The sequence below is a fragment of the Rutidosis leptorrhynchoides genome, chromosome 7, assembly GCF_046630445.1.
Source record: "Rutidosis leptorrhynchoides isolate AG116_Rl617_1_P2 chromosome 7, CSIRO_AGI_Rlap_v1, whole genome shotgun sequence".
NCBI classification, from domain to species: domain Eukaryota; kingdom Viridiplantae; phylum Streptophyta; class Magnoliopsida; order Asterales; family Asteraceae; genus Rutidosis; species Rutidosis leptorrhynchoides.
The window spans coordinates 67,546,238-67,567,621 of record NC_092339.1 but is presented as its reverse complement, the minus strand read 5'-3'; the positions used below and the strand labels follow the sequence as shown (position 1 = coordinate 67,567,621).

At 35.8% G+C, this 21,384-nt stretch overlaps 1 protein-coding gene across 1 annotated transcript; it reads left to right on the top strand.

Annotated features, from left to right (window-relative positions):
* Nucleotides 1-3,410: 3,410 nt before the first annotated feature.
* LOC139858653 (histone-lysine N-methyltransferase ASHR1-like) lies at nt 3,411-20,705 on the top strand. Its single transcript, XM_071847484.1, has 14 exons — nt 3,411-3,513; nt 3,784-3,956; nt 11,093-11,227; nt 11,368-11,422; nt 11,645-11,763; nt 11,938-12,026; nt 12,111-12,192; nt 12,424-12,528; nt 18,799-18,889; nt 18,977-19,099; nt 19,527-19,633; nt 19,732-19,801; nt 19,877-19,940; nt 20,372-20,705. Exons 1-14 carry the CDS (start codon nt 3,411-3,413, stop codon nt 20,532-20,534), a joined length of 1,479 nt encoding a protein of 492 aa, XP_071703585.1. The 3' UTR covers nt 20,535-20,705.
* Nucleotides 20,706-21,384: the final 679 nt, after the last annotated feature.

Sequence of the window (21,384 nt, the reverse complement as noted above, 5' to 3'; positions counted from 1 at the left end):
AAAAAAAGAAAAGAAAAAAGATAGGTTTGGAAGCAACCGTGAAAAGGAGGTGAAGTTTTTCGAACCGACTTGTAATTTCGTATATAATATAACTATGTTGATATTTGTTTGTTTTTGTTATGTTTTAACTTTCGCCCTCCTAAAAATAATTTTCAAGTTCCGCCATTGGTTGGGCTTGGGCGGCTTTAGTTCATATTTTGGTTTGCTTATATGTTTAGTAGCTTATCGTACTGGTGTCAAGCATACATACGCTATTGAACTGCAATATAATATTGTATAAAAGCAAAGCACTAAGAGCACTGGATGTGGTGACGCGTCAGTTCAGTGTTAGTTCAGTGTCTTGCTGATGACTGGACGCTGACTGGACTGACACTGAAAACTGACATTGGTGAAAAAACAGGGGAATTGGGAAGATGGTCAGTTCAGTGTCTTGGAAATAGAAAATATTTATATTTTTATTATTTAATTAATTTTTAAAAATAATTAATTTATTTTACCTTTTTATATTTAATTCGTTTTTCAATTATTACCAGTATATAATAATTCGTTTTTATTATTACTAGTTATAATTATAATTATTAATTAATTTAATCTATTAATTATAATAAGAATAAAATACGTAAATTACATCGAATATTCCAGATTTGTTGACATGCAAGTGTTTATCTATATAAAACGTTTAATGTTTAGTTGATACATTATTAAGTTGAGGGTATATAATATCGTATATAGTGCTAGTATAGGGACTTCAAATGAAATATATCACAAATATGCCTCTTCTTCCCTAAATTTTCTACCAAACCCAGCAGCCATACCTTGCAATTCCTCGTTACATATTTCCACCATCATTATCTAAAACAAATTTATATACTAAAAAAAGAAAAAAAGAAAAAAAAAAAAAAAAAGGAGCAAACGGTCGAATAGTTTGAAATTTGGGCCCACAAACTCCGACGACACCAACGTCGTGCTCTCGACTTTGAGTATGAAGACGCCGGACCGACACCGAAATGGTGTCGGCCGACTGTCGGTTGGAACCAAAACACAATCCGACGCTGGAGATTTGTGTTCCACACCTCATGCTCTAACAAGCCAAGAGTTTAAATTGACACTAATTTTCTTATAAGGGCAAATAGGGGGTAAGTAAGTTACCTAAATTGTCAATAAATGCAATATGACTTTCCCACATACTCAAAAAGATAATATGTTTTCAATTTTTGACTAAAAGGATTAAAATTTATTAATTTTTAATATGTGAGATTGGAGTAAGACCACTCCCTATAGTTAGTTACCCGTTAGTTACTTGCCGTTACCCATAACTGTAGGCACAACTTAGTTACACCGCGTTAGTTACCGGCATTCACCATGGATTTGGCGAGAGTTTTATATGCATGTGGGACCCTCAATGATTTAAATTGTTTATACTTTGTGGTATATTTTTCTTTGTGCATTGTTAGTTATTGTTAGTTATGATAGGGAGTGTTTAATAAGCTAAAACATGTATATATTGGATTAATACTTTTATTAGTTCAATACTTAAAGTTAACAAAATCTCCACTATAAAATAATTGAGTTAAAACCACAAATAATTGTAACTGCAGTTTTTGTGGAAGTTGTGGAGGAAGATGATGAGTAGATCGTTACATTTGCATGAGTAGTTACTAGACAGTATTAAACTCTATCACACATAAATCTAAACAAAGAACAACAGTATTCAACCCCACAAATGTGAAGTATGAAAAAGTAACATGTAGACAATTTTTCTTTTATCTTATATAAAAATGAAAGTCATTTATTCACCAGCAAACACACAAATATTGTTTCCATAGTCACAGTTAGAAAAATTCATCTCTCTCTACTAGAAAATAGAAAGACTGCTTCAAGAAGGACGTTCAGTTAAAATGACATAAGAGAATCAAAAGTATAGAAAAAGAGAAAACAATACAAACTTGTACGAGCATTATGAAATAAATAAACATGCTCGTCTCATTAATTTATAAGACCCCATGCGAAATTCGAAAATGGCCCCTCGTAAGTGTTCAAACTTTTTAATACATATAAAAGTAATCTTAAACTAAACAATTGTCGTTATAAATAAAAGGTGTTCAAAACAATCATAACAAAATCTTTTATTCTTGATAGTTATCATTTCATTATGCTGAAATAATTTTTAAATAAAACTGTTATCATAACATTTTCAGAAGCAAAGTTGTTGATTAACTTCTTATAGTCAATATTCTCCAATATGTCGTTATTTTCATCACAAGTCTATCAAGTCTTATTTGTGACATGATAGACCGCAAATAGATATTCAATTATTTAAATATTAAACAAAAATATTTAACAGTTTAACCTATAGTTTTCTTGCGCCTATCCAATGGGCCATTAATTTAAAATTAGTCCAACAAAAATATTTAATTATATAACCTCAATTATTATTTAGCATAAAATAAAATAAGTATTTTATCTAATTTCAATAAATATATATTGGTTTTCCTCACAAATTTTGTGTCCTTTCAAAATTTTTACCATATGTAATTGTCTATCTCGCACATCCTCTAAGACGTCCATATAAATAAATACTTCGTATATAGATATATACGATACGATGAATAATCATTATAAAATACATGTATCATGGGGTAATTCTCAACAAAATCACTGTAGTAAGTACTTTCTTTTACTTGTAGTAAAAAAATGAATGAATTCCTTGTTGTATTTAGTAAATTACTAAAATAACCCTACGGTATGTTACTAAAATAGCCGAGCGGAAGAATGAATTCCATACTGTATTTTGTCATTCACAGAACGATGAAACTGAAGACTTGAGTCGTCGTCGTAAAACCCTAATTTTTATTTCCCTACGTTGCTTGAAGGTACCAAATGTATTGAACTCTAATATTAATTAAAATGTTCTAATATACCTAAATTAAAGTTCATCAGGCTCTGCTACTGCTTTTTGTTTATACATTTATCATTATTCATAAGTTTGATTTTCAAATAACTTTGATGCAATGCACCTTTATTTATGTATGATTCTATGATCCGATGTTCTTATTTCAGTTCATTAAAAGATAGTAACAGTTTCTACTATCTCATATTATGATTTTTTTTTTTTTTTTTTCCTTATCCCTATTTGTTCAATTGAACTAGCATATCATTTTTGAATATGTTCCTTATGTTTCAATGATTATTTGTGTTTATCATTTACAATTTTTATTCTCATGGTAAGGAAACTCGAGAATCTATTTTTTTTTTAAAAGATGAAATTAGGTTTTTGATAGTCTTAAGCTCTTTTTTATGAACTATATAGGTTGAAAGTATAACACATGTTAAGTAATAACAGTACTGGTGTATTTGATCTCTGTTTTTATGCCTTTTTATTGCGCTAGGTCAAATTTGGGGTTAAATTAATGGAGGATTTGCAAAGGCTACTGGTAAATGAGCATGGACTATCAGTTTCGGTACTTCCGGAAAAAGGTCGATGCCTCTTCACCACTCAAGATTTTTCTCCAGGTATCTTTCTTCTCCTCTCACCATTTGGCACTTGTAGTTATTTTTACTTTTGTGGCAAAATGGGCGGGTCGTGTTGTTTGACTTTCATAACTTATTATAAGCTTACATTTTAGCTATAATACTCGAGTAATTGGACCTGTTATTGATATTATATTACTACTGGTACAGTAATTTGCCCCATTCATCTGGTTGGATAATGTAAGTCTGTTAGTTAACTATGATTATAGTCATGAATGATGATCAATCTATTTCTATTTTTATATGTTACAGGAGAAGTTATATTAAGTGAAGAACCGTATGTTTCTGTACCTGACAAAATTTCAAGGGAATCAAGATGTGATGAGTGTCATACAGAATCAAGATGTGATTGGTGTTTTACGTCCAGTAATATAAAGAAATGCTCATCTTGTCATCTCGTATGGTATTGTGGGACCACATGTCAGGTATACTTTGCGTTGTTTTGGTTTTGATATATAGATTCTGTTGGAAATTTTGGATAAAATAAATGGTTTTTACCAAACTTTGGACACATATTAATATATGATAATGTAATACATATTAGTAACTATTTAGTGGATTTTGTAGTCCTTGACGAGGACTTTAAAACGAGCTAAAGTGTGTCCAAAACGAATAGAATGTGAATGAGATATCGAGTCTCAATGTTGTGTGTTTGATACAAAAATATGGAAATCTAGTAGGATGCATCTTGTCCCACATAGGAGTGGAGATAAACTTATGAGAGGTATATAAGTTCTTATCTCCAAACCTATGTCAAGACCTTATGCCATATTTTACTCTAGCACCTACTCTCGCGCAGGGGGGGGTGCAAAATAAACTTGGGATTTCCTGTGATCCAATGGGCGTGCCCGCACGAATGCAGCTCCGAAAATCCAGGCCGGTTTTTGTACTACGTTTTTTTTTGTCACTTGGTTATGGAGTAATTGCAGATACACATGTTTTCCAACTTGGTTTCCACTGTTGACTTTGTGAGTCAGATCCACTTCATACTGATGTGGATACCAGTAGTAAGTTGCAAGTGTGAAATACTGATGTGGATACCAACAGTAAGGCTGCAACTTTGTGCTATAAAATTGGAAACTAGCCTGCAGAAAAAACACACAGCAGATGACCTGCAGCACACACAGCAGAAACCTGCAATCCGAACCCGTTTTCATCTCAGCTTCACGTTCCGACTTCTTTTCAGGCAAGTGTTGAGTCCGGCAGTACGCTGCTTCGAACCGGTGTACCCTGGGAACAGACGTCGAATCTGTTTAAGGGAATTGTGTCAAACACAAGCCCGGTTCAACCCGTCACCTCGGTTTGATCGTATTTATATTCAGTTTTACGTTTCAACTTATTGTTAACTTTATAGTTATATTGCAATGCATTTATACGTTTACAGTTCCATACAGACATAATTGCTAACAATCTTAAACAGATCCGATTTCACGAAAATTAAATAATTGTTCTTGTGAAACTCAAACTGCTGCTATCATATCGCATCTGTACTGCTGCTATAATATATTCTGCTATGACCAACCTATGATATCATATCTGTACTACTGCATATGTTTTAAAGTTTCGTTTTAAAATATGTATTGCTTGTGGCCAAACATATAAGTCGACTCCTATATGTGATATACACAGACATTCATGATATTTATTTATAACAATCATTTACATCAGACCTTTAAAATATATTTAAATATCTATTTGTCATCTATCTTTGAATTATATTCTTCCATAAATATTAGTTACCACTTGCTGAATATATAATTATGAATCGTATCTGCTATTTCATGTCTAAACTTAACATGAAATACACATCGTAAAAAAAGTTGTGTGGAAATAAAATTACTTTCATTCGTGATTATTAATTTTGTTTACGACTTCTTTTCAGAATGAATACTCAGTCGAACCCGGATTCCACTACCGTTGCTGCTACAAATACTGGTGCGACAGTATCGATCCCGAGCTCCTCCACTGTTAACGCTACTGTTGCGACAGTTGCACCACTACCGAATGCGGTAGTTTCTCATGCTGAGAAACCTGAAAAGTTCACTGGTGTGGACTTTAAACGTTGGCAGCAAAAGATGCTCTTTTATCTGACAACGTTGAACCTTGCGAGGGTCTTAACAGAAACCGCTCCCCAACTTGTTGCTGGGGATGTTCAAACTGTGAGCGCGGTTGAGGCATGGAAACATTTGGATTACCTGTGCCGGAACTATGTCTTGAATAGTTTGGAGAATTCTCTCTATAACGTGTACTGCACAATAAAGCCTGCCAAAGAATTATGGGAGTCTTTAGAGCGAAAGTACAAGACTGAAGATGCTGGTACCAAGAAATGGGTAGTAGCTAAATTCTTGGACTTTAAGATGGTTGACTCAAAGACTGTTATGAGTCAAATCCAAGAATTACAAGTCATTATTCATGACATATATGCGGAAAAAATGATAATCAGTGAAAGTTTCCAAGTTGCAGCTATGATTGAGAAACTGCCACCAAGCTGGGTTGATTTCAAAAATTATTTGAAACATAAGCGAAAGGAAATGACCGTTGAAGACCTTGTGGTCCGTCTTCGTATTGAGGAAGACAACAAAGTTGCTCTTAAAAGGAGCATTACCCCTGTTTCAGCAAAGGTTAATATTGTTGAACACGGTCAATCCTCAAAAGGTAGCAACCGCAAATGGAAGACTGAGAAGAGTAACAAGGGAAAAGGGTTCAAGTTTGGACCTAAAGGAGGTGTTGCCAAGAAGAAAAAGTTCTCTGGAAAATGCTTTAATTGTGACCAGCCAGGTCATCGTGCTGATCAGTGCACTAAGCCAAAGAAATATACTTCTAAACAAGCTAACATGGTTGATGATGCTGACAACCTGGTTGCTATGATTTCTGACCTCAGTATTATGATTTCTGAGGTTAATCTGGTTGGTTCTAATACCAGAGAGTGGTGGGTTGATACTGGGGCTACCCGTCATGTGTGTGCTGATAAGAGCCTCTTTAACACTTTCAAAGAGGTTACTAGTGAAGATAAGCTGTTTATGGGAACCTCGGCTACTGCTGATATCAAGGGTGAAGGAAATGTGATCCTGAAAATGACCTCTGGAAAAGAACTTACTTTGACTAATGTGTTGTATGTTCCTGAGATTCGTAAGAATCTTGTGTCTGGGTGGTTATTGAATAAGTTTGGCTTTAGACTAGTGTTTGAGTCTGATAAGGTCGTGTTGACCAAAAGTGGTGTTTATGTTGGTAAGGGTTATGCCCTTAATGGCATGTTTAAGCTAAATGCAATGGTTATTAACACTGAAGCTAATAAAACAAGTACTACTTCTGTTTATTTGCTTGAGTCTTCTAATGTGTGGCATGGTAGACTAGGTCATGTTAATTTTAATTCCATTCGTCGCTTAATTAAATTAAATTGCATACCAACGTTACACATTGACTCAAACTATAAATGTAAAACATGTGTAGAAGCCAAATTAACAAGATCGTCCTTCAAATCGGTTGAACGAATAACCGAACCCCTTGATATGATTCACACTGATGTGTGTGATTTAAAATCCATTCCAACAAGGAATGGTAACAAGTACTTCATTACATTTATCGATGATAGCACGAAGTATTGTTATGTTTACTTATTGAAAAGTAAAGATGAAGCAATTGAGAAATTTATTGCTTATAAAAATGAAGTTGAGAATCAACTTGAACGGAAAATCAAGGTTGTCCGCAGTGATAGAGGTGGCGAATATGTTGCACCTTTTGCTGAATTTTGTGCGCAAAATGGCATTAGACATGAATTCACTGCACCTTACTCACCCCAATCAAATGGCACTGCTGAAAGAAAGAATAGAACCTTGAAAGAAATGGTGAATGCCATGTTGGTGAGTTCAGGTATAAGCCAGTCAATGTGGGGGGATGCCATCCTATCGGCAAACTATCTTTTAAATAAGATACCCCAAAAGAAAAGGAATGAAACCCCATATGAGTTATGGTGGAAAAGAAAACCATCATATGAGTATCTCAAAGTGTGGGGGTGCCTAGCAAAGGTAGTTGTTCCACTACCTAAGGCACAAAGGATAGGGTCAAAGACTGTTGACTGCATATTTATTGGATATGCTGAACACAGTACGGCTTATCGGTTCCTTGTGCATGAATCCAAGATTTCGGATATACATAAAGGTTCGATCATGGAATCGAGAAATGCTTCGTTCTTTGAAAATGTATTTCCGTGCATTGCGAATGAACATGTTGAAGTTGAGACACCTCATAAAAAAGTTCATGAGGAACTAGTAGAATCTGAGGAAGAAGAGCTTGAGCTGAGACGAAGCAAAAGAGCAAGGACAGAAAAATCATTCGGTCCTGATTTTCACACTTACATGGTTGAAAATGAACCTACAACTTACCGTGAAGCGGTGTCTTCCTCTGAAGGACCTCAATGGAAGGAGGCCATTAAAAGTGAAATAGATTCTATTTTACAAAACCATACTTGGGAGTTAGTGGATCTTCCTCCGGGATGCAAGCCACTAGGTTATCGATGGATCTTCAAGAAGAAGTTGAATCCAGATGGTACCATTGATAAGTATAAGGCAAGGTTGGTGATCAAAGGTTATAGACAACGAGAAGGTCTAGATTACTTTGATACATATTCGCCGGTAACGCGAATAACCTCAATCAGGTTGGTACTTGCCATTGCCGCCATTAGAAACTTGGAAGTACATCAAATGGATGTGAAAACCGCTTTCCTAAATGGAAATCTCGAAGAAGAGATTTACATGGAACAACCCGCGGGGTTTAAAGCGCCTGGACAAGAAAGGAAAGTTTGTAAACTCGTTAAGTCCTTGTATGGACTAAAACAAGCTCCCAAACAATGGCACCAGAAGTTTGATCATGTCATGCTTGATTTAGGATTTAAGATCAATGAATGTGACAAGTGTGTTTATGTGAAAGACACACCAGATGGATATGTTATCCTTTGTCTATATGTAGATGATATGCTCATTGCTGGTAGTAATGAGAAGATGATTAAATCTACAAAAGACATGTTAAAATCGAAGTTTGACATGAAAGACATGGGTTTGGCAGATGTGATATTGGGGATAAAAATCACACGAACCCATAGTGGACTTGTTCTAAGTCAAACCCATTATGTGGATAAAATTCTTGAGAAGTTCAATGCAAATGATTCTAATGTAGCTAGAACTCCCATTGACACGAGTCAACATCTAGCTAAGAACAGAGGAGAACCTGTTAACCAATTAGAGTACTCAAGAATTGTTGGCAGCTTAATGTATCTAATGAGTTGTACTCGACCCGACTTAGCATATGCTGTAAGCAAGCTAAGTAGATACACGAGTAATCCAAGTACGTCTCACTGGAGGTGTATGACAAGGTTACTTCGGTACTTAAGATACACTAGGGATTACGGGCTGCATTATAACAGATATCCTGCAGTGATTGAAGGTCATTGTGATGCAAACTGGATATCTGATACAAATGATTCCAGAGCGACAAGTGGATATGTATTCACACTTGGAGGTGCTGCTATATCGTGGAAATCGTCTAAACAAACGGTTATTGCTAGATCCACGATGGAATCAGAATTCATCGCTTTAGATAAAGCTGGTGAAGAAGCAGAATGGCTACGTCAATTCGTTGAAGATATACCAAGATGGCCTAAGCCGGTGTCGGCCATAAGTATACATTGTGATAGCCAATCGGCGATTGGTAGAGCTCATAGCACAATGTATAATGGTAAGAATAGACATATACGACGTAGACATAATACAGTACGACAACTAATCTCTACAGGAATTATCACTATTGACTATGTGAGGTCAAAGGATAATATTGCGGATCCGCTGACAAAAGGCTTAAGCAGAGAGTTAGTGTATAAGTCGTGCGTGGGAATGGGACTAAAGCCCATGAAAGGCTAAGTTTATATGAAGGAAAACCTAACTCAGTTGACTGGAGATCCCAAGATCTGAGTTCAATAGGACAACCTACTTGTATGAACTAGCGAAGTCACTGTGGGGGAGTTAATTACTAAACTAGCAACCCCTACACCTTTTAAAGGGAGTTTACTAATTAAGAGTAGACTTCCTAGTCCATTCCTAAAAGTGACAAGTAAGAGGATAAGCATATGGCTTTTAATGATTCAACTGAAATAACCATGCGTGGTTAATCAGTAGCCACGCTGTGGTGAATCACCTATGTGAGAGAGAAGTGGGGTCGCTTCGAAGGGTATTGTTGGGGCACAATATTTGATAAGCTCTCGCAGAACCAGGCGAATGTTCATGACCATAACGAACATAACTATGAGGACTTGACTTTGTCAGGGAGAATCTTGTGTGAAGCGTATTGTCGCCTACACAAACGGCAGACGAGTTCAAAGACATCGCCGTCTACTCTGAGCCAGTAGACTAAGTGCGTTTCATAAGCGAAGGTTCAAAGGGTAACACCTACCTATCGTATGCAAGATTCAACTGCTGAAATTTAATCGGAAAATTGTTGTTTCTGAGATCGATCTTCATTCATGTGGGGGATTGTTGGAAATTTTGGATAAAATAAATGGTTTTTACCAAACTTTGGACACATATTAATATATGATAATGTAATACATATTAGTAACTATTTAGTGGATTTTGTAGTCCTTGACGAGGACTTTAAAACGAGCTAAAGTGTGTCCAAAACGAATAGAATGTGAATGAGATATCGAGTCTCAATGTTGTGTGTTTGATACAAAAATATGGAAATCTAGTAGGATGCATCTTGTCCCACATAGGAGTGGAGATAAACTTATGAGAGGTATATAAGTTCTTATCTCCAAACCTATGTCAAGACCTTATGCCATATTTTACTCTAGCACCTACTCTCGCGCAGGGGGGGGGTGCAAAATAAACTTGGGATTTCCTGTGATCCAATGGGCGTGCCCGCACGACCTGCGGACACGAATGCAGCTCCGAAAATCCGGGCCCGTGCGAGGCCGGTTTTTGTACTACGTTTTTTTTTTGTCACTTGGTTATGGAGTAATTGCAGATACACATGTTTTCCAACTTGGTTTCCACTGTTGACTTTGTGAGTCAGATCCACTTCATACTGATGTGGATACCAGTAGTAAGTTGCAAGTGTGAAATACTGATGTGGATACCAACAGTAAGGCTGCAACTTTGTGCTATAAAATTGGAAACTAGCCTGCAGAAAAAACACACAACAGATGACCTGCAGCACACACAGCAGAAACCTGCAATCCGAACCCGTTTTCATCTCAGCTTCACGTTCCGACTTCTTTTCAGGCAAGTGTTGAGTCCGGCAGTACGCTGCTTCGAACCGGTGTACCCTGGGAACAGACGTCGAATCTGTTTAAGGGAATTGTGTCAAACACAAGCCCGGTTCAACCCGTCACCTCGGTTTGATCGTATTTATATTCAGTTTTACGTTTCAACTTATTGTTAACTTTATAGTTATATTGCAATGCATTTATACGTTTACAGTTCCATACAGACATAATTGCTAACAGATTCTTGATACATTGTTAAACTTATATGATATGGAGTATGATGATATTCACTTGTGATGATGTCAGAAATCCGATTGGAAAATGCATCGTCTTGAATGCAAGCTGCTTGCTAAACTGGATAAAAATCGAATCAGATCTTATACACCTGTTATACGTTTGATGGTTAAACTTTATCTTCGAAGGAAGTTGCAGAATGAAAAGGTTACAACCTTTTTCTGCATATTAATTATCTTATGGTTTCTGATCTTTATATTTTCAGTAAAATAATCTTAATTTTAACTGTGTTTTTACAAGATAAATTATTATTATTACATATTTGTTATGCTTTTGCTGATTGCCAGGTCATTCCTACTACTGCGATGGACAACTACAATCTTGTGAAAGAATTAGTATCTCGTATCCTTGCATAGTTTCATATGTGGACCATCATGGTGTTTATCTGTTTTTTTTTTTTTTTTTTTGTTTGCTGTGGGTATTATATATAACAATACAGTACTTTGAAATTATCCAATATGGTTGGTTATACACTTGGTACTGTTAAAAGGATTACTAAATTATTATATCTTGCGTCTTTAGTTCAGCCAATTCTGTTGTATTCTTTAACAATATCTCGTGAAGATATCACAAAAGTTGAAGAGACAGAGTTGGTTCTTTATGCAGAAATGGCAAACTTTGTCAATGTAATCCTGCAATGGCCTGATCTCAATTTTAAAGAAGTTACAGAAAATTTCTCAAAGGTAAAATGTCATAAAACTATCCTTTGACAATTTCTTAATTAATAATGTTACTAATATTAAAGCATTATTATTATACTGGTGCCTAATGTAACATGAAACAATATTTTGTTTACATTTACTAGTCACCAAACATATTCAAGTTAAACTACACATGTTTATTTGAATGTGATACAGATTGCAATCAATGCACACACAATCTATGATATTGAATTGCAGCCATTGGGAACCGGGTTGTATCCTGTTTTATCCATCGTTAATCACAGGTGACTAATTAAATATAATTATATGTGGTTATTTGATACTCTCTCTAATCACATAAATATATAATATTACTTTTGATCTTATAGCTGCGTTCCAAATTCAAGTATCTTTTTTGAGGGCCGAATTGCAACATTACGTGCTATGCAACAAATACCCAAGGGTACCGAGGTATACTTTCTTAATTTTATAACTTCAGAAGAAATTAGACAAACATATAATAAAGTAAAGCTGACATTATACCTTATGATCAGAATTTGTTTAATTTATTAGCTAGTCAAAATCAAATCTTGAAAGTACAACATGTTTAGTTACATTTATCGTGTTCAACTTTGTTAGTTGTCCGAATTATTTATAATAACCATTTTCTTTAAAAAAACATATATTCTTTTTCTGATGCAGCTATCGATAAGTTACAGAGAGACGGAGGGAAGCACATTAAGACGGGTAACGGCTTTGAAAGAACAGTTCTTCTTTACTTGCAGTTGTCCTCGCTGCATAAAACTGGTACATCCCTTTATTTATTTTCTTTAAACACTCTAATAAATTCTAGTTTAAATTTTAATTAATGTTAAATATATTGACCAATTTTGAGTTTGACTGCTTTTGGAAATTAACGTAATCATTCAAACACTCTAGATTCTAGTATAAATTCAAATTCATGTTAAAATGTTGATCAATTTTGACTTTGACAAATTTTGACCGACTTAAACCGTATATGACCAACAAATACGATTTTGACCCATTAAGCAGGGATTTTTACAACAATGGTTACTGGATGCCTAAGCCCCTTTAGGTTTATGGGCTAGCTTGATTTACGACCATTTAACTTATTGATGGGAAAATAATCACAACGGGCAATCTACAAAGCGGAAACAAACCCGTTTGACAAGCATTTCCCAACCCGTATGAACCCGTGAGGAAACTAACAAACAAGCTATATCAAAACCAACCCAAATCAATCCCCAAATCAGTAGCAAATCAACTAATAACGAATAATCAAGCACATACAATACACGCGAGACTTTTTACGTGGAAAACCCCTCAAAATCGAGAGTAAAAACCACGGGACTCGTAAGCCACTTAAATTCCACTATCATCAACAAGAAGAGCAATACAATAATCCTTCTCTAGATCAACTAGAGGTATACAACATCATCATACTCTTGAACAAGAACAATCAACAAGTATATGAAATAAATAAAGACAAAAGAGGAATAAATCACCCAAAAACTGCTCTCTGCTCCAGCAGCAATAACTCGACCTACAGGCCTTTTTAGACGAATTCAACGGTTGAAAACCTTGGCACTGATGTCAGGAAGACACAGCCCAAAAATGAAGAAGATTCAACGGTCGGATTTCCGGGGATCGAAGGTTTTCTGGACTGCTGTAAGAAGTGACGGAAATTGGGATTTTTTCTCTCTTTTTCTTGAACTCTCTTCACTCTTGATAATGAAAACAGCTGCAACTTGATGTTTTAAGATGCCCTCCTATGCTTGACCAAGTCAACCAAGCAATGGGCCTAATTTTGTTGGGCTTGGGCTTGTTAATACTTACTCATATTTGGAAACCCAATAACAAAACCCAACAAATCTCCCCCTTTCCAATTATGAGGAAGGAATCGCCATCCCAGCGATCGAGCAACATACCTTGAGCTTCTCACTTGCTAAAGCCTTTGTGAACATGTCGGAACCATTATCATCGGTGTGAACTTTATCAAGTTCAAACGAACCATCTTCAAGACGTTCTCTAATCCAATGATACCGCACATCTATATGTTTTGTCCGCTTATGATACATAGAATTTCTAGCCAAATGAATCGCACTCTCATTATCACAAAGAACCACATATCGTGATTGCTTAAACCCAAGGTCTTGTAGAAACCTTTTCATCCACAATAGTTCTTTTCACGCTTCTGTTGCTGCCATATACTCAGCCTCGGTTGTAGACAATGCAACACACTTTTGTAACCTTGATTGCCATGAAACTGCTCCCCCTGCGAAAGTCATCAAATATCCAGAAGTGGATTTCATGTTATCTTTGTTTCCTGCCATATCTGAGTCTGTATAACCAACAAGCACCGGCTCTCCATTTCCGAATGTGATACCCAACTTTGAAGTACCTCGTAAGTATCTCATAATCCATTTAACCGCTTCCCAATGCTTCTTACCCGGATTTGACATAAACCGACTAACAACACTTACCGCATGAGCTATATCTGGCCTAGTACACACCATAGCATACATCAAGCTACCAACTGCTGACGCATATGGAACTATATCCATCTCCTCAACATCCTCCTTTGAAGTAGGACAATCTCTTTCTGTTAGCTTAAAGTTGTTTGTAAGAGGGGAACTAACCACTTTAGCATTCTTCATGTTGAATCTACTTAGCACCTTTTCAATGTATTGCTCTTGTGATATATGTAACGTCTTAGCACCTCTATCTCTAGAAATCCGAATGCCAAGAATCTGTTTTGCTGGCCCCAAGTCTTTCATAGCAAAAGACTTACTCAATTCTCGCTTCAACTGCGCAATTCTTTTAATATTTTTACCAACAATTAACATATCATCAACGTATAACAACAATATGATGAAATCATCATCACCAAACCTCTGAAAGAAAACACAATGATCTGAAGTTGTCTTTCGGTAGCCTTGCTTTCCTATAACCGACTCAAACTTCTTATACCACTGTCTCGGTGCTTGCTTCAACCCATATAAACTTTTCTGAAGTCTACAAACATAATTTTCTTTACCCTTAACCCGAAAACCTTCAGGTTGCATCATGTAGATTTCCTTATCCAAATCACCGTGAAGAAAAGCAGTCTTGACATCCATCTGTTCAACCTCAAGATCAAGACTAGCAGCTAACCCAAGAACCACTCGAATAGATCCCATCTTCACAACCGGTGAGAAAATCTCATCAAAATCAATACCCCTTTTCTGGCTGAATCCTTTAACGACTAACCTAGCTTTGTACCTTGGTTGTGAAGTAAGCTCATCTGTCTTCACTTTGAATACCCATTTGTTTCTCAAAGCTCTCTTGCCTTTAGGTAACTTCACCAGCTCATAAGTATTGTTCTCATGCAAAGAATTCATCTCATCTTGCATAGCTTCACCCCACTCTTTCTTATGCGCATCTTTCATTGCTTCTGAATAACATTCTGGCTCTCCCCCATCAGTAACTAATACATACTCATCAGCAGAATATCTAACAGAAGGATGACGGTCTCGAGTAGACCGCCTAAGTGGGACAAATGGGGGCACATCTGGTACTGGAATCTCTACCTGCTCCGGAGCATAATCATCATCAGTACCATGTTCATCATTATGAACATCATCTCCAACATGTTGTGGAGTAACTGGATCCAAATCAACAAGATCAGCACTAGTTTGAGGAACTGAATCTGTCTTCTCAACATCTTTTAACATCTGATCTTCTGTAAAAACAACATCTCGGCTTCGTACAAGTTTCTTCTGAACTGGATCGTATAACCTGTACCCAAAATCATCTTCACCATAGCCGAGGAATACACATGGCTTAGTCTTCATATCAAGCTTTGACCTCTCATCTTTGGGAACATGAACAAAAGCTTTACATCCAAAAACTCGTAAATGACGGTAAGAAACATCTTTGCCGCTCCAAACCCTGTTAGGAACATCAAAACGCAAAGGAACACAAGGGGTTAGATTAATAATATGAACTGCCGTATTTAAAGCCTCACCCCAAAAGGAATCGGACAACCCTGCATGTGAAAGCAAACATCTAACTCTCTCAACCAAAGTTCTGTTCATCCTCTCTGCTAAGCCATTCAACTGAGGTGTCTTTGGTGGAGTCTTTTGATGCCGAATACCATTCTCCTTACAATAAGCATCAAATCTGCCAATGTATTCACCGCCATTATCAGTCCGAATACACTTGAGTTTCTTCCCCGTTTGCCTTTCAACTAGTGTATGAAATTCCTTAAACTTTTCAAATACTTGATCCTTTGACTTTAAGGTATAAACCCACACCTTCCTGGAATGATCATCGATGAATGTAACAAAGTAGGAACATCCACCAAGTGTCTAGTCTTCATAGGCCCACAAACATCCGAATGAACTAGATCAAGTATGTTCTCCATTCGAAAAGGAGAATGACTCTTAAACGCAACTCTGGTCTGTTTCCCTGCCAAACAGTGAGAACACTTACTCAAATCAATACCACTAACACCCGACAACACATTCTTCTTGAACAAGATAGACATCCCCTTTTCACTCATGTGGCCAAGTCTTTTATGCCACAACTCAGTAGAATCAACATTGTCCACTGCGTTAACAATGTTCTGGATGATCTTCGGACGCGTGATGTATAATCTTGAGTCTTTCTTGCCTCTTCCCACTATCATAGAACCAAGAGTTAGTTTCCAAATACCATTACCAAAACCGTTATAATAACCATCATCATCAAGAATGCCTGTTGAAATAACATTAAGTCTCATATCCGGAACATGTTTTACATTATGCAAAACTAACTCCATTCCCGTGTCAAATTTCAAACAAACATCTCCAATACCAACGATCTTTGATAACCCGGCATTACCCATCCTAGCAAATCCATAGTCACCTGGAGTGTAAGATGAGAAGTGATCTCTACAAATTGCAACATGACATGTAGCCCCACTATCAACAATCCAACTCGTGTCATCATGAGTAAGATTGATCATATCATAATCAATACAAACAAAGAACTCATCTGTGATAGCGTTAACTTCAACCTTATCATCATCACCACCATCACTTTTCTTTTGTTTATTCTTGTCATATGCTTTTTTCTTCTCGTTCTTTAACTTTGGACAATACCACTTTGTGTGCCCCTTTTCATGACAATTATAACACTCAACATTAGCAAATTTACCTTTGCGTGAGCTGCTACGATGATTGCCTCTTTTACCCTGACCTCTACTATGACTTCTCCCCCGCGTTTCTGTGACCAAGATATCTGACTGTGAAGAGGAACCTTGTGACTTTCTTCTCATCTCTTCATTCAAAATACTACCCTTAGCCAATTCCATGGTGATAGTACCATTCGGTGCAGAGTTGGACAAAGATGTCCTAAAAGTCTCCCAAGAGTCCGGTAATGTACCAAGTAACCAGAGACCCTGAATCTCATCCTCAAACTTGATACCCATACCTGCAAGCTGATTTATAATACCCTGATATGCATTTAGGTGATCTGTAATAGGAGTCCCATCATGATACTTCAAAGCCATCATCTGCTTAATTAAGAACAACTTGTTATTCCCAGTCTTTCGTTCATATAACTGCTCAAGCTTTTTCCATAAGGCTTTAGCATCAGTCTCCCCAGTAATATGATTCACAACATTATCATCAACCCACTGCCGAATATACCCACATACTTGTCTATGCAAAATTTTCCATTGAGCATCAGATTTTTCCTCAGGTTTATCCTCAGTAAAAACAGGCAAATAATAATCTTTCACATAAAGAAGATCCTCCATTTTACCTTTCCAAACATGATAATTTGAACCATTTAAACTAATCATTTTACTTGTATTAGCTTCCATCTTTCACACAAGTCAAATCAAATAACCTAGCTCTTGATACCAATTTGATGGGAAAATAATCACAACGGGCAATCTACAAAGCGGAAACAAACCCGTTTGACAAGCATTTCCCGACCCGTATGAACCCGTGAGAAAACTAACAAACAAGCTATATCAAAACCAACCCAAATCAGTCCCCAAATCAGTAGCAAATCAACTAATAACGAATAATCAAGCACACACAATACACGCGAGACTTTTTACGTGGAAAACCCCTCAAAATCGAGAGTAAAAACCACGGGACTCGTAAGCCACTTAAATTCCACTATCATCAACAAGAAGAGCAATACAATAATCCTTCTCTAGATCAACTAGAGGTATACAACATCATCATACTCTTGAACAAGAACAATCAACAAGTATATGAAATAAATAAAGACAAAAGAGGAATAAATCACCCAAAAACTGCTCTCTGCTCCAGCAGCAATAACTCGACCTACAGGCTTTTTTAGACGAATTCAACGGTTGAAAACCTTGGCACTGATGTCAGGAAGACACAGCCCAAAAATGAAGAAGATTCAACGGTCGGATCTCCGGGGATCGAAGGTTTTCTGGACTGCTGTAAGAAGTGACGGAAATTGGGATTTTTTCTCTCTTTTTCTTGAACTCTCTTCACTCTTGATAATGAAAACAGCTGCAACTTGATGTTTTAAGATGCCCTCCTATGCTTGACCAAGTCAACCAAGCAATGGGCCTAATTTTGTTGGGCTTGGGCTTGTTAATACTTACTCATATTTGGAAACCCAATAACAAAACCCAACACTTATGACCACCTCATTTTGAGTTATTTTTGATTTGCTTGAAAGGGTACGGGTCAGGGGCCGATCCAAGAGTAACGCATAAAGTTACCTAATTCATTTAATTCAGTAAATATTATTATCTTTATCTTTTATTTATTGAATAATATGATCATTGTAAGCAATATGACAAACCAACTACAATTATTTTCTTAAATATTATTCAACAAATGTGTTTCACTCAACCTCATCCGCACCAAAATGTGATCTGTTTTAACTAGAATAGTAGAACCCGTTTTAAGCCAATACCAAACTTGTGGACCCGGCGTATTTTGACATCTCTTGTTATGGCTGCATAAGCTGTGAAGAGTGAAGACACGTACCTTTGTGTATGTTCATGTAATGTTTTACCATCCTTGATTTGTATTGAAGGGCCAATATGATGATATAAAAGAAAGTGCAATTCTTGAAGGCTACAGATGCAAGAACCTCAAATGTGATGGTTTTTTGCTTTTGGATCCTGGTATCTCACTTTTCTTCACTTTGTGATTCCATGAGATTCGGTTTTTTTTTTTTTTTATATTGATTGATTTTTAACTATGATTTGCAGAAAGTAGAGGATATAAATGTCAACAATGTAAGCTTGTTAGGGACTTAAAAGAAATATTCAAGATTACTGGTGAAGTAAAAGAATTGTCAGATAAGGCATCGGCTGCTCTCTCCTCCTTTGGGCGTATCCTCTATTATTTTTATTTAATTTAATTTAATTTTTTTATTTTTAAAATTTTCTTATAGAGAGATTTTTACATGTTTTGGTAGTCACAAGTATGCAAGCATACTGTCAAATAGTTAAATTCAATGTTGAACCATTCAGAGTTAAAATATTCACTTAACTATTAAGCAATTAAAATTTTATGTAGAACTCCACTTCAAGTATATCAAAAACATTTATCAAACAATTAAATTAAATTTTCATACATGTAAAAGGTTAAAAAGTAATTTTTAACGTATTGTTTATCGAAAATGATTATCAAATAGGTTATTGTCATTCAGAAGTAAGTTCATTCAGATTATGAATAAATCATAAATCATAAATCATTCAGATTATTAACCTTAAATTTTTTTTTTTTATCTGAAAAACTTCCTTACTTAGACATCAGACACCAAGGAGACCCTCAAGAAGTACTTGAAGGTTGAGAAACTCCAAATGACACTTTGTCATTCGTATTCTATCAATCTGTTTAGAACTAGGGAAACTATCTCAGAGGTATCATATTTTATGCACACAAAATCATATTGTTATCTATTTATAATTTACTTTACTTTTAATTTTTAAATTTGGTAATTAAAACTCACTTTCTACAGATACTGATGTTGCTGCAAGACTGGAAACAAGAACTTGCATATTGCAAGATTCTCATCCCAGTTTGTGAAAGTAATAAAATCATATATCCTATATGCATATATATTGCAATTGATGTAGTAACACTATTATTCAAATTGATCACAGGAATATACCCTAAAGTCCATCCTATACGCGGCATGTTATATTACACTCGTGGGAGGCTTGAATGGTTCGTGTACACTCTTTCTCACACTACAATTTTACTTGCATTTAATTTTAAGACTTTTGTCAAAGTTCATAATTTATCGTACCTAGCGGCTGAGATTCACTTTTTGATGGTAGTTATGCAAATGTACAAAGAATTTATGCACGTTAACATATACAACTATTTGAATTTGAATTCAACTATTTTTGTCCCCTTGAATTGTAGTAAAAGCTTTTATTATCTTTGAATAAAGAACAAACTTGTAGCAAAAATGTGAGTTCATGTAAATTTTAACTTTGGTTGGGAAAAGGTTGCTGTCATATCTTGGATTTATTTTCATTTAAATAAACAAGATGGAATTGGTTGTCGAAATTGACAATAGTTTAACAGGTATTGGTTGGTTGTTTTTACCAATTTCTTTAGCTATATATATTGAAGTTAATAGATTTTTTCAGGGAACTTGGGTGCGCAGAAGAAGCCGTTATATCTCTTGAACAAGCTGTCGATATTTTGGGAATCACTCATGGGATGAATAGTCCTTTTGTAAAAGACCTAATTGGTAAATTGGAAGAAGCACGAGTTGAAGCTTCTTACAAGCTTTTGTCCATGGATGATTAGTAAGATTAGGTTGGGGGAGCAACATCAGTCACTATCATTTTGTTGATTTCGGTTAGTAGTTCTTATGTTTTAAGGTAAGTATTTTGACATTTTCTATGTTTTAAGGCAGAAAGTATTTTCTATATTCTAATCTTCTGTGGATATCACTGCATACTTTCGTATTTGTTCTACATGTCGGTCTTGATCAATTGATTGTTCTTTATTTTTCTAATTATACTAGTATATTACCCTTTAATATAAACCAATTATCAGTTACTAGTAAGTTAATAATAATAAGTTTTTCATTAAAGAAGCTCTACATTCTTTCTTACCTTATGTTTCTAATAGTTACATAAATATAAATAATTTTTTTGGATCCGTATGAATTCGTTTGGGCCAACAGTACCAGGCTCGAACTTACGAAGGGGCAGGGTGGGGCGCCCGCCTCCAGTGGATTTGCAATTTTTAGTGCAAATTTTTTCGATTTTTCGATTTTGCTCCTGGTGGATTTTTTTTTTTGCCCCAAACCCTTCGTATTTTGTCTAAAACCCCCAAATTTTGCTCAAAAAACTTTATATTTTGCCCCAAAACCTCTATATTTTACCCAAAAAAATCTCTACGTTTTAAAAAAAAAATTTCGCCCCCGGTGAAAAAATTTCCTTGCTCCGCCACTAAACAGCACTAACGTAAAATGATAATTTTTGTAACTTATACACACAAGATGTTGATCAATTACTCCTAACATAAAAACGGGTAAGGTTTTACCTTCATAGGCTGTTATGTTCTGACTATCCGACGGGAAAAAAAAAGAGTTTTTATTCAGGTGTACACAGTACACGGCCGGATTATTTGTGATCGTTTTTCATCATTT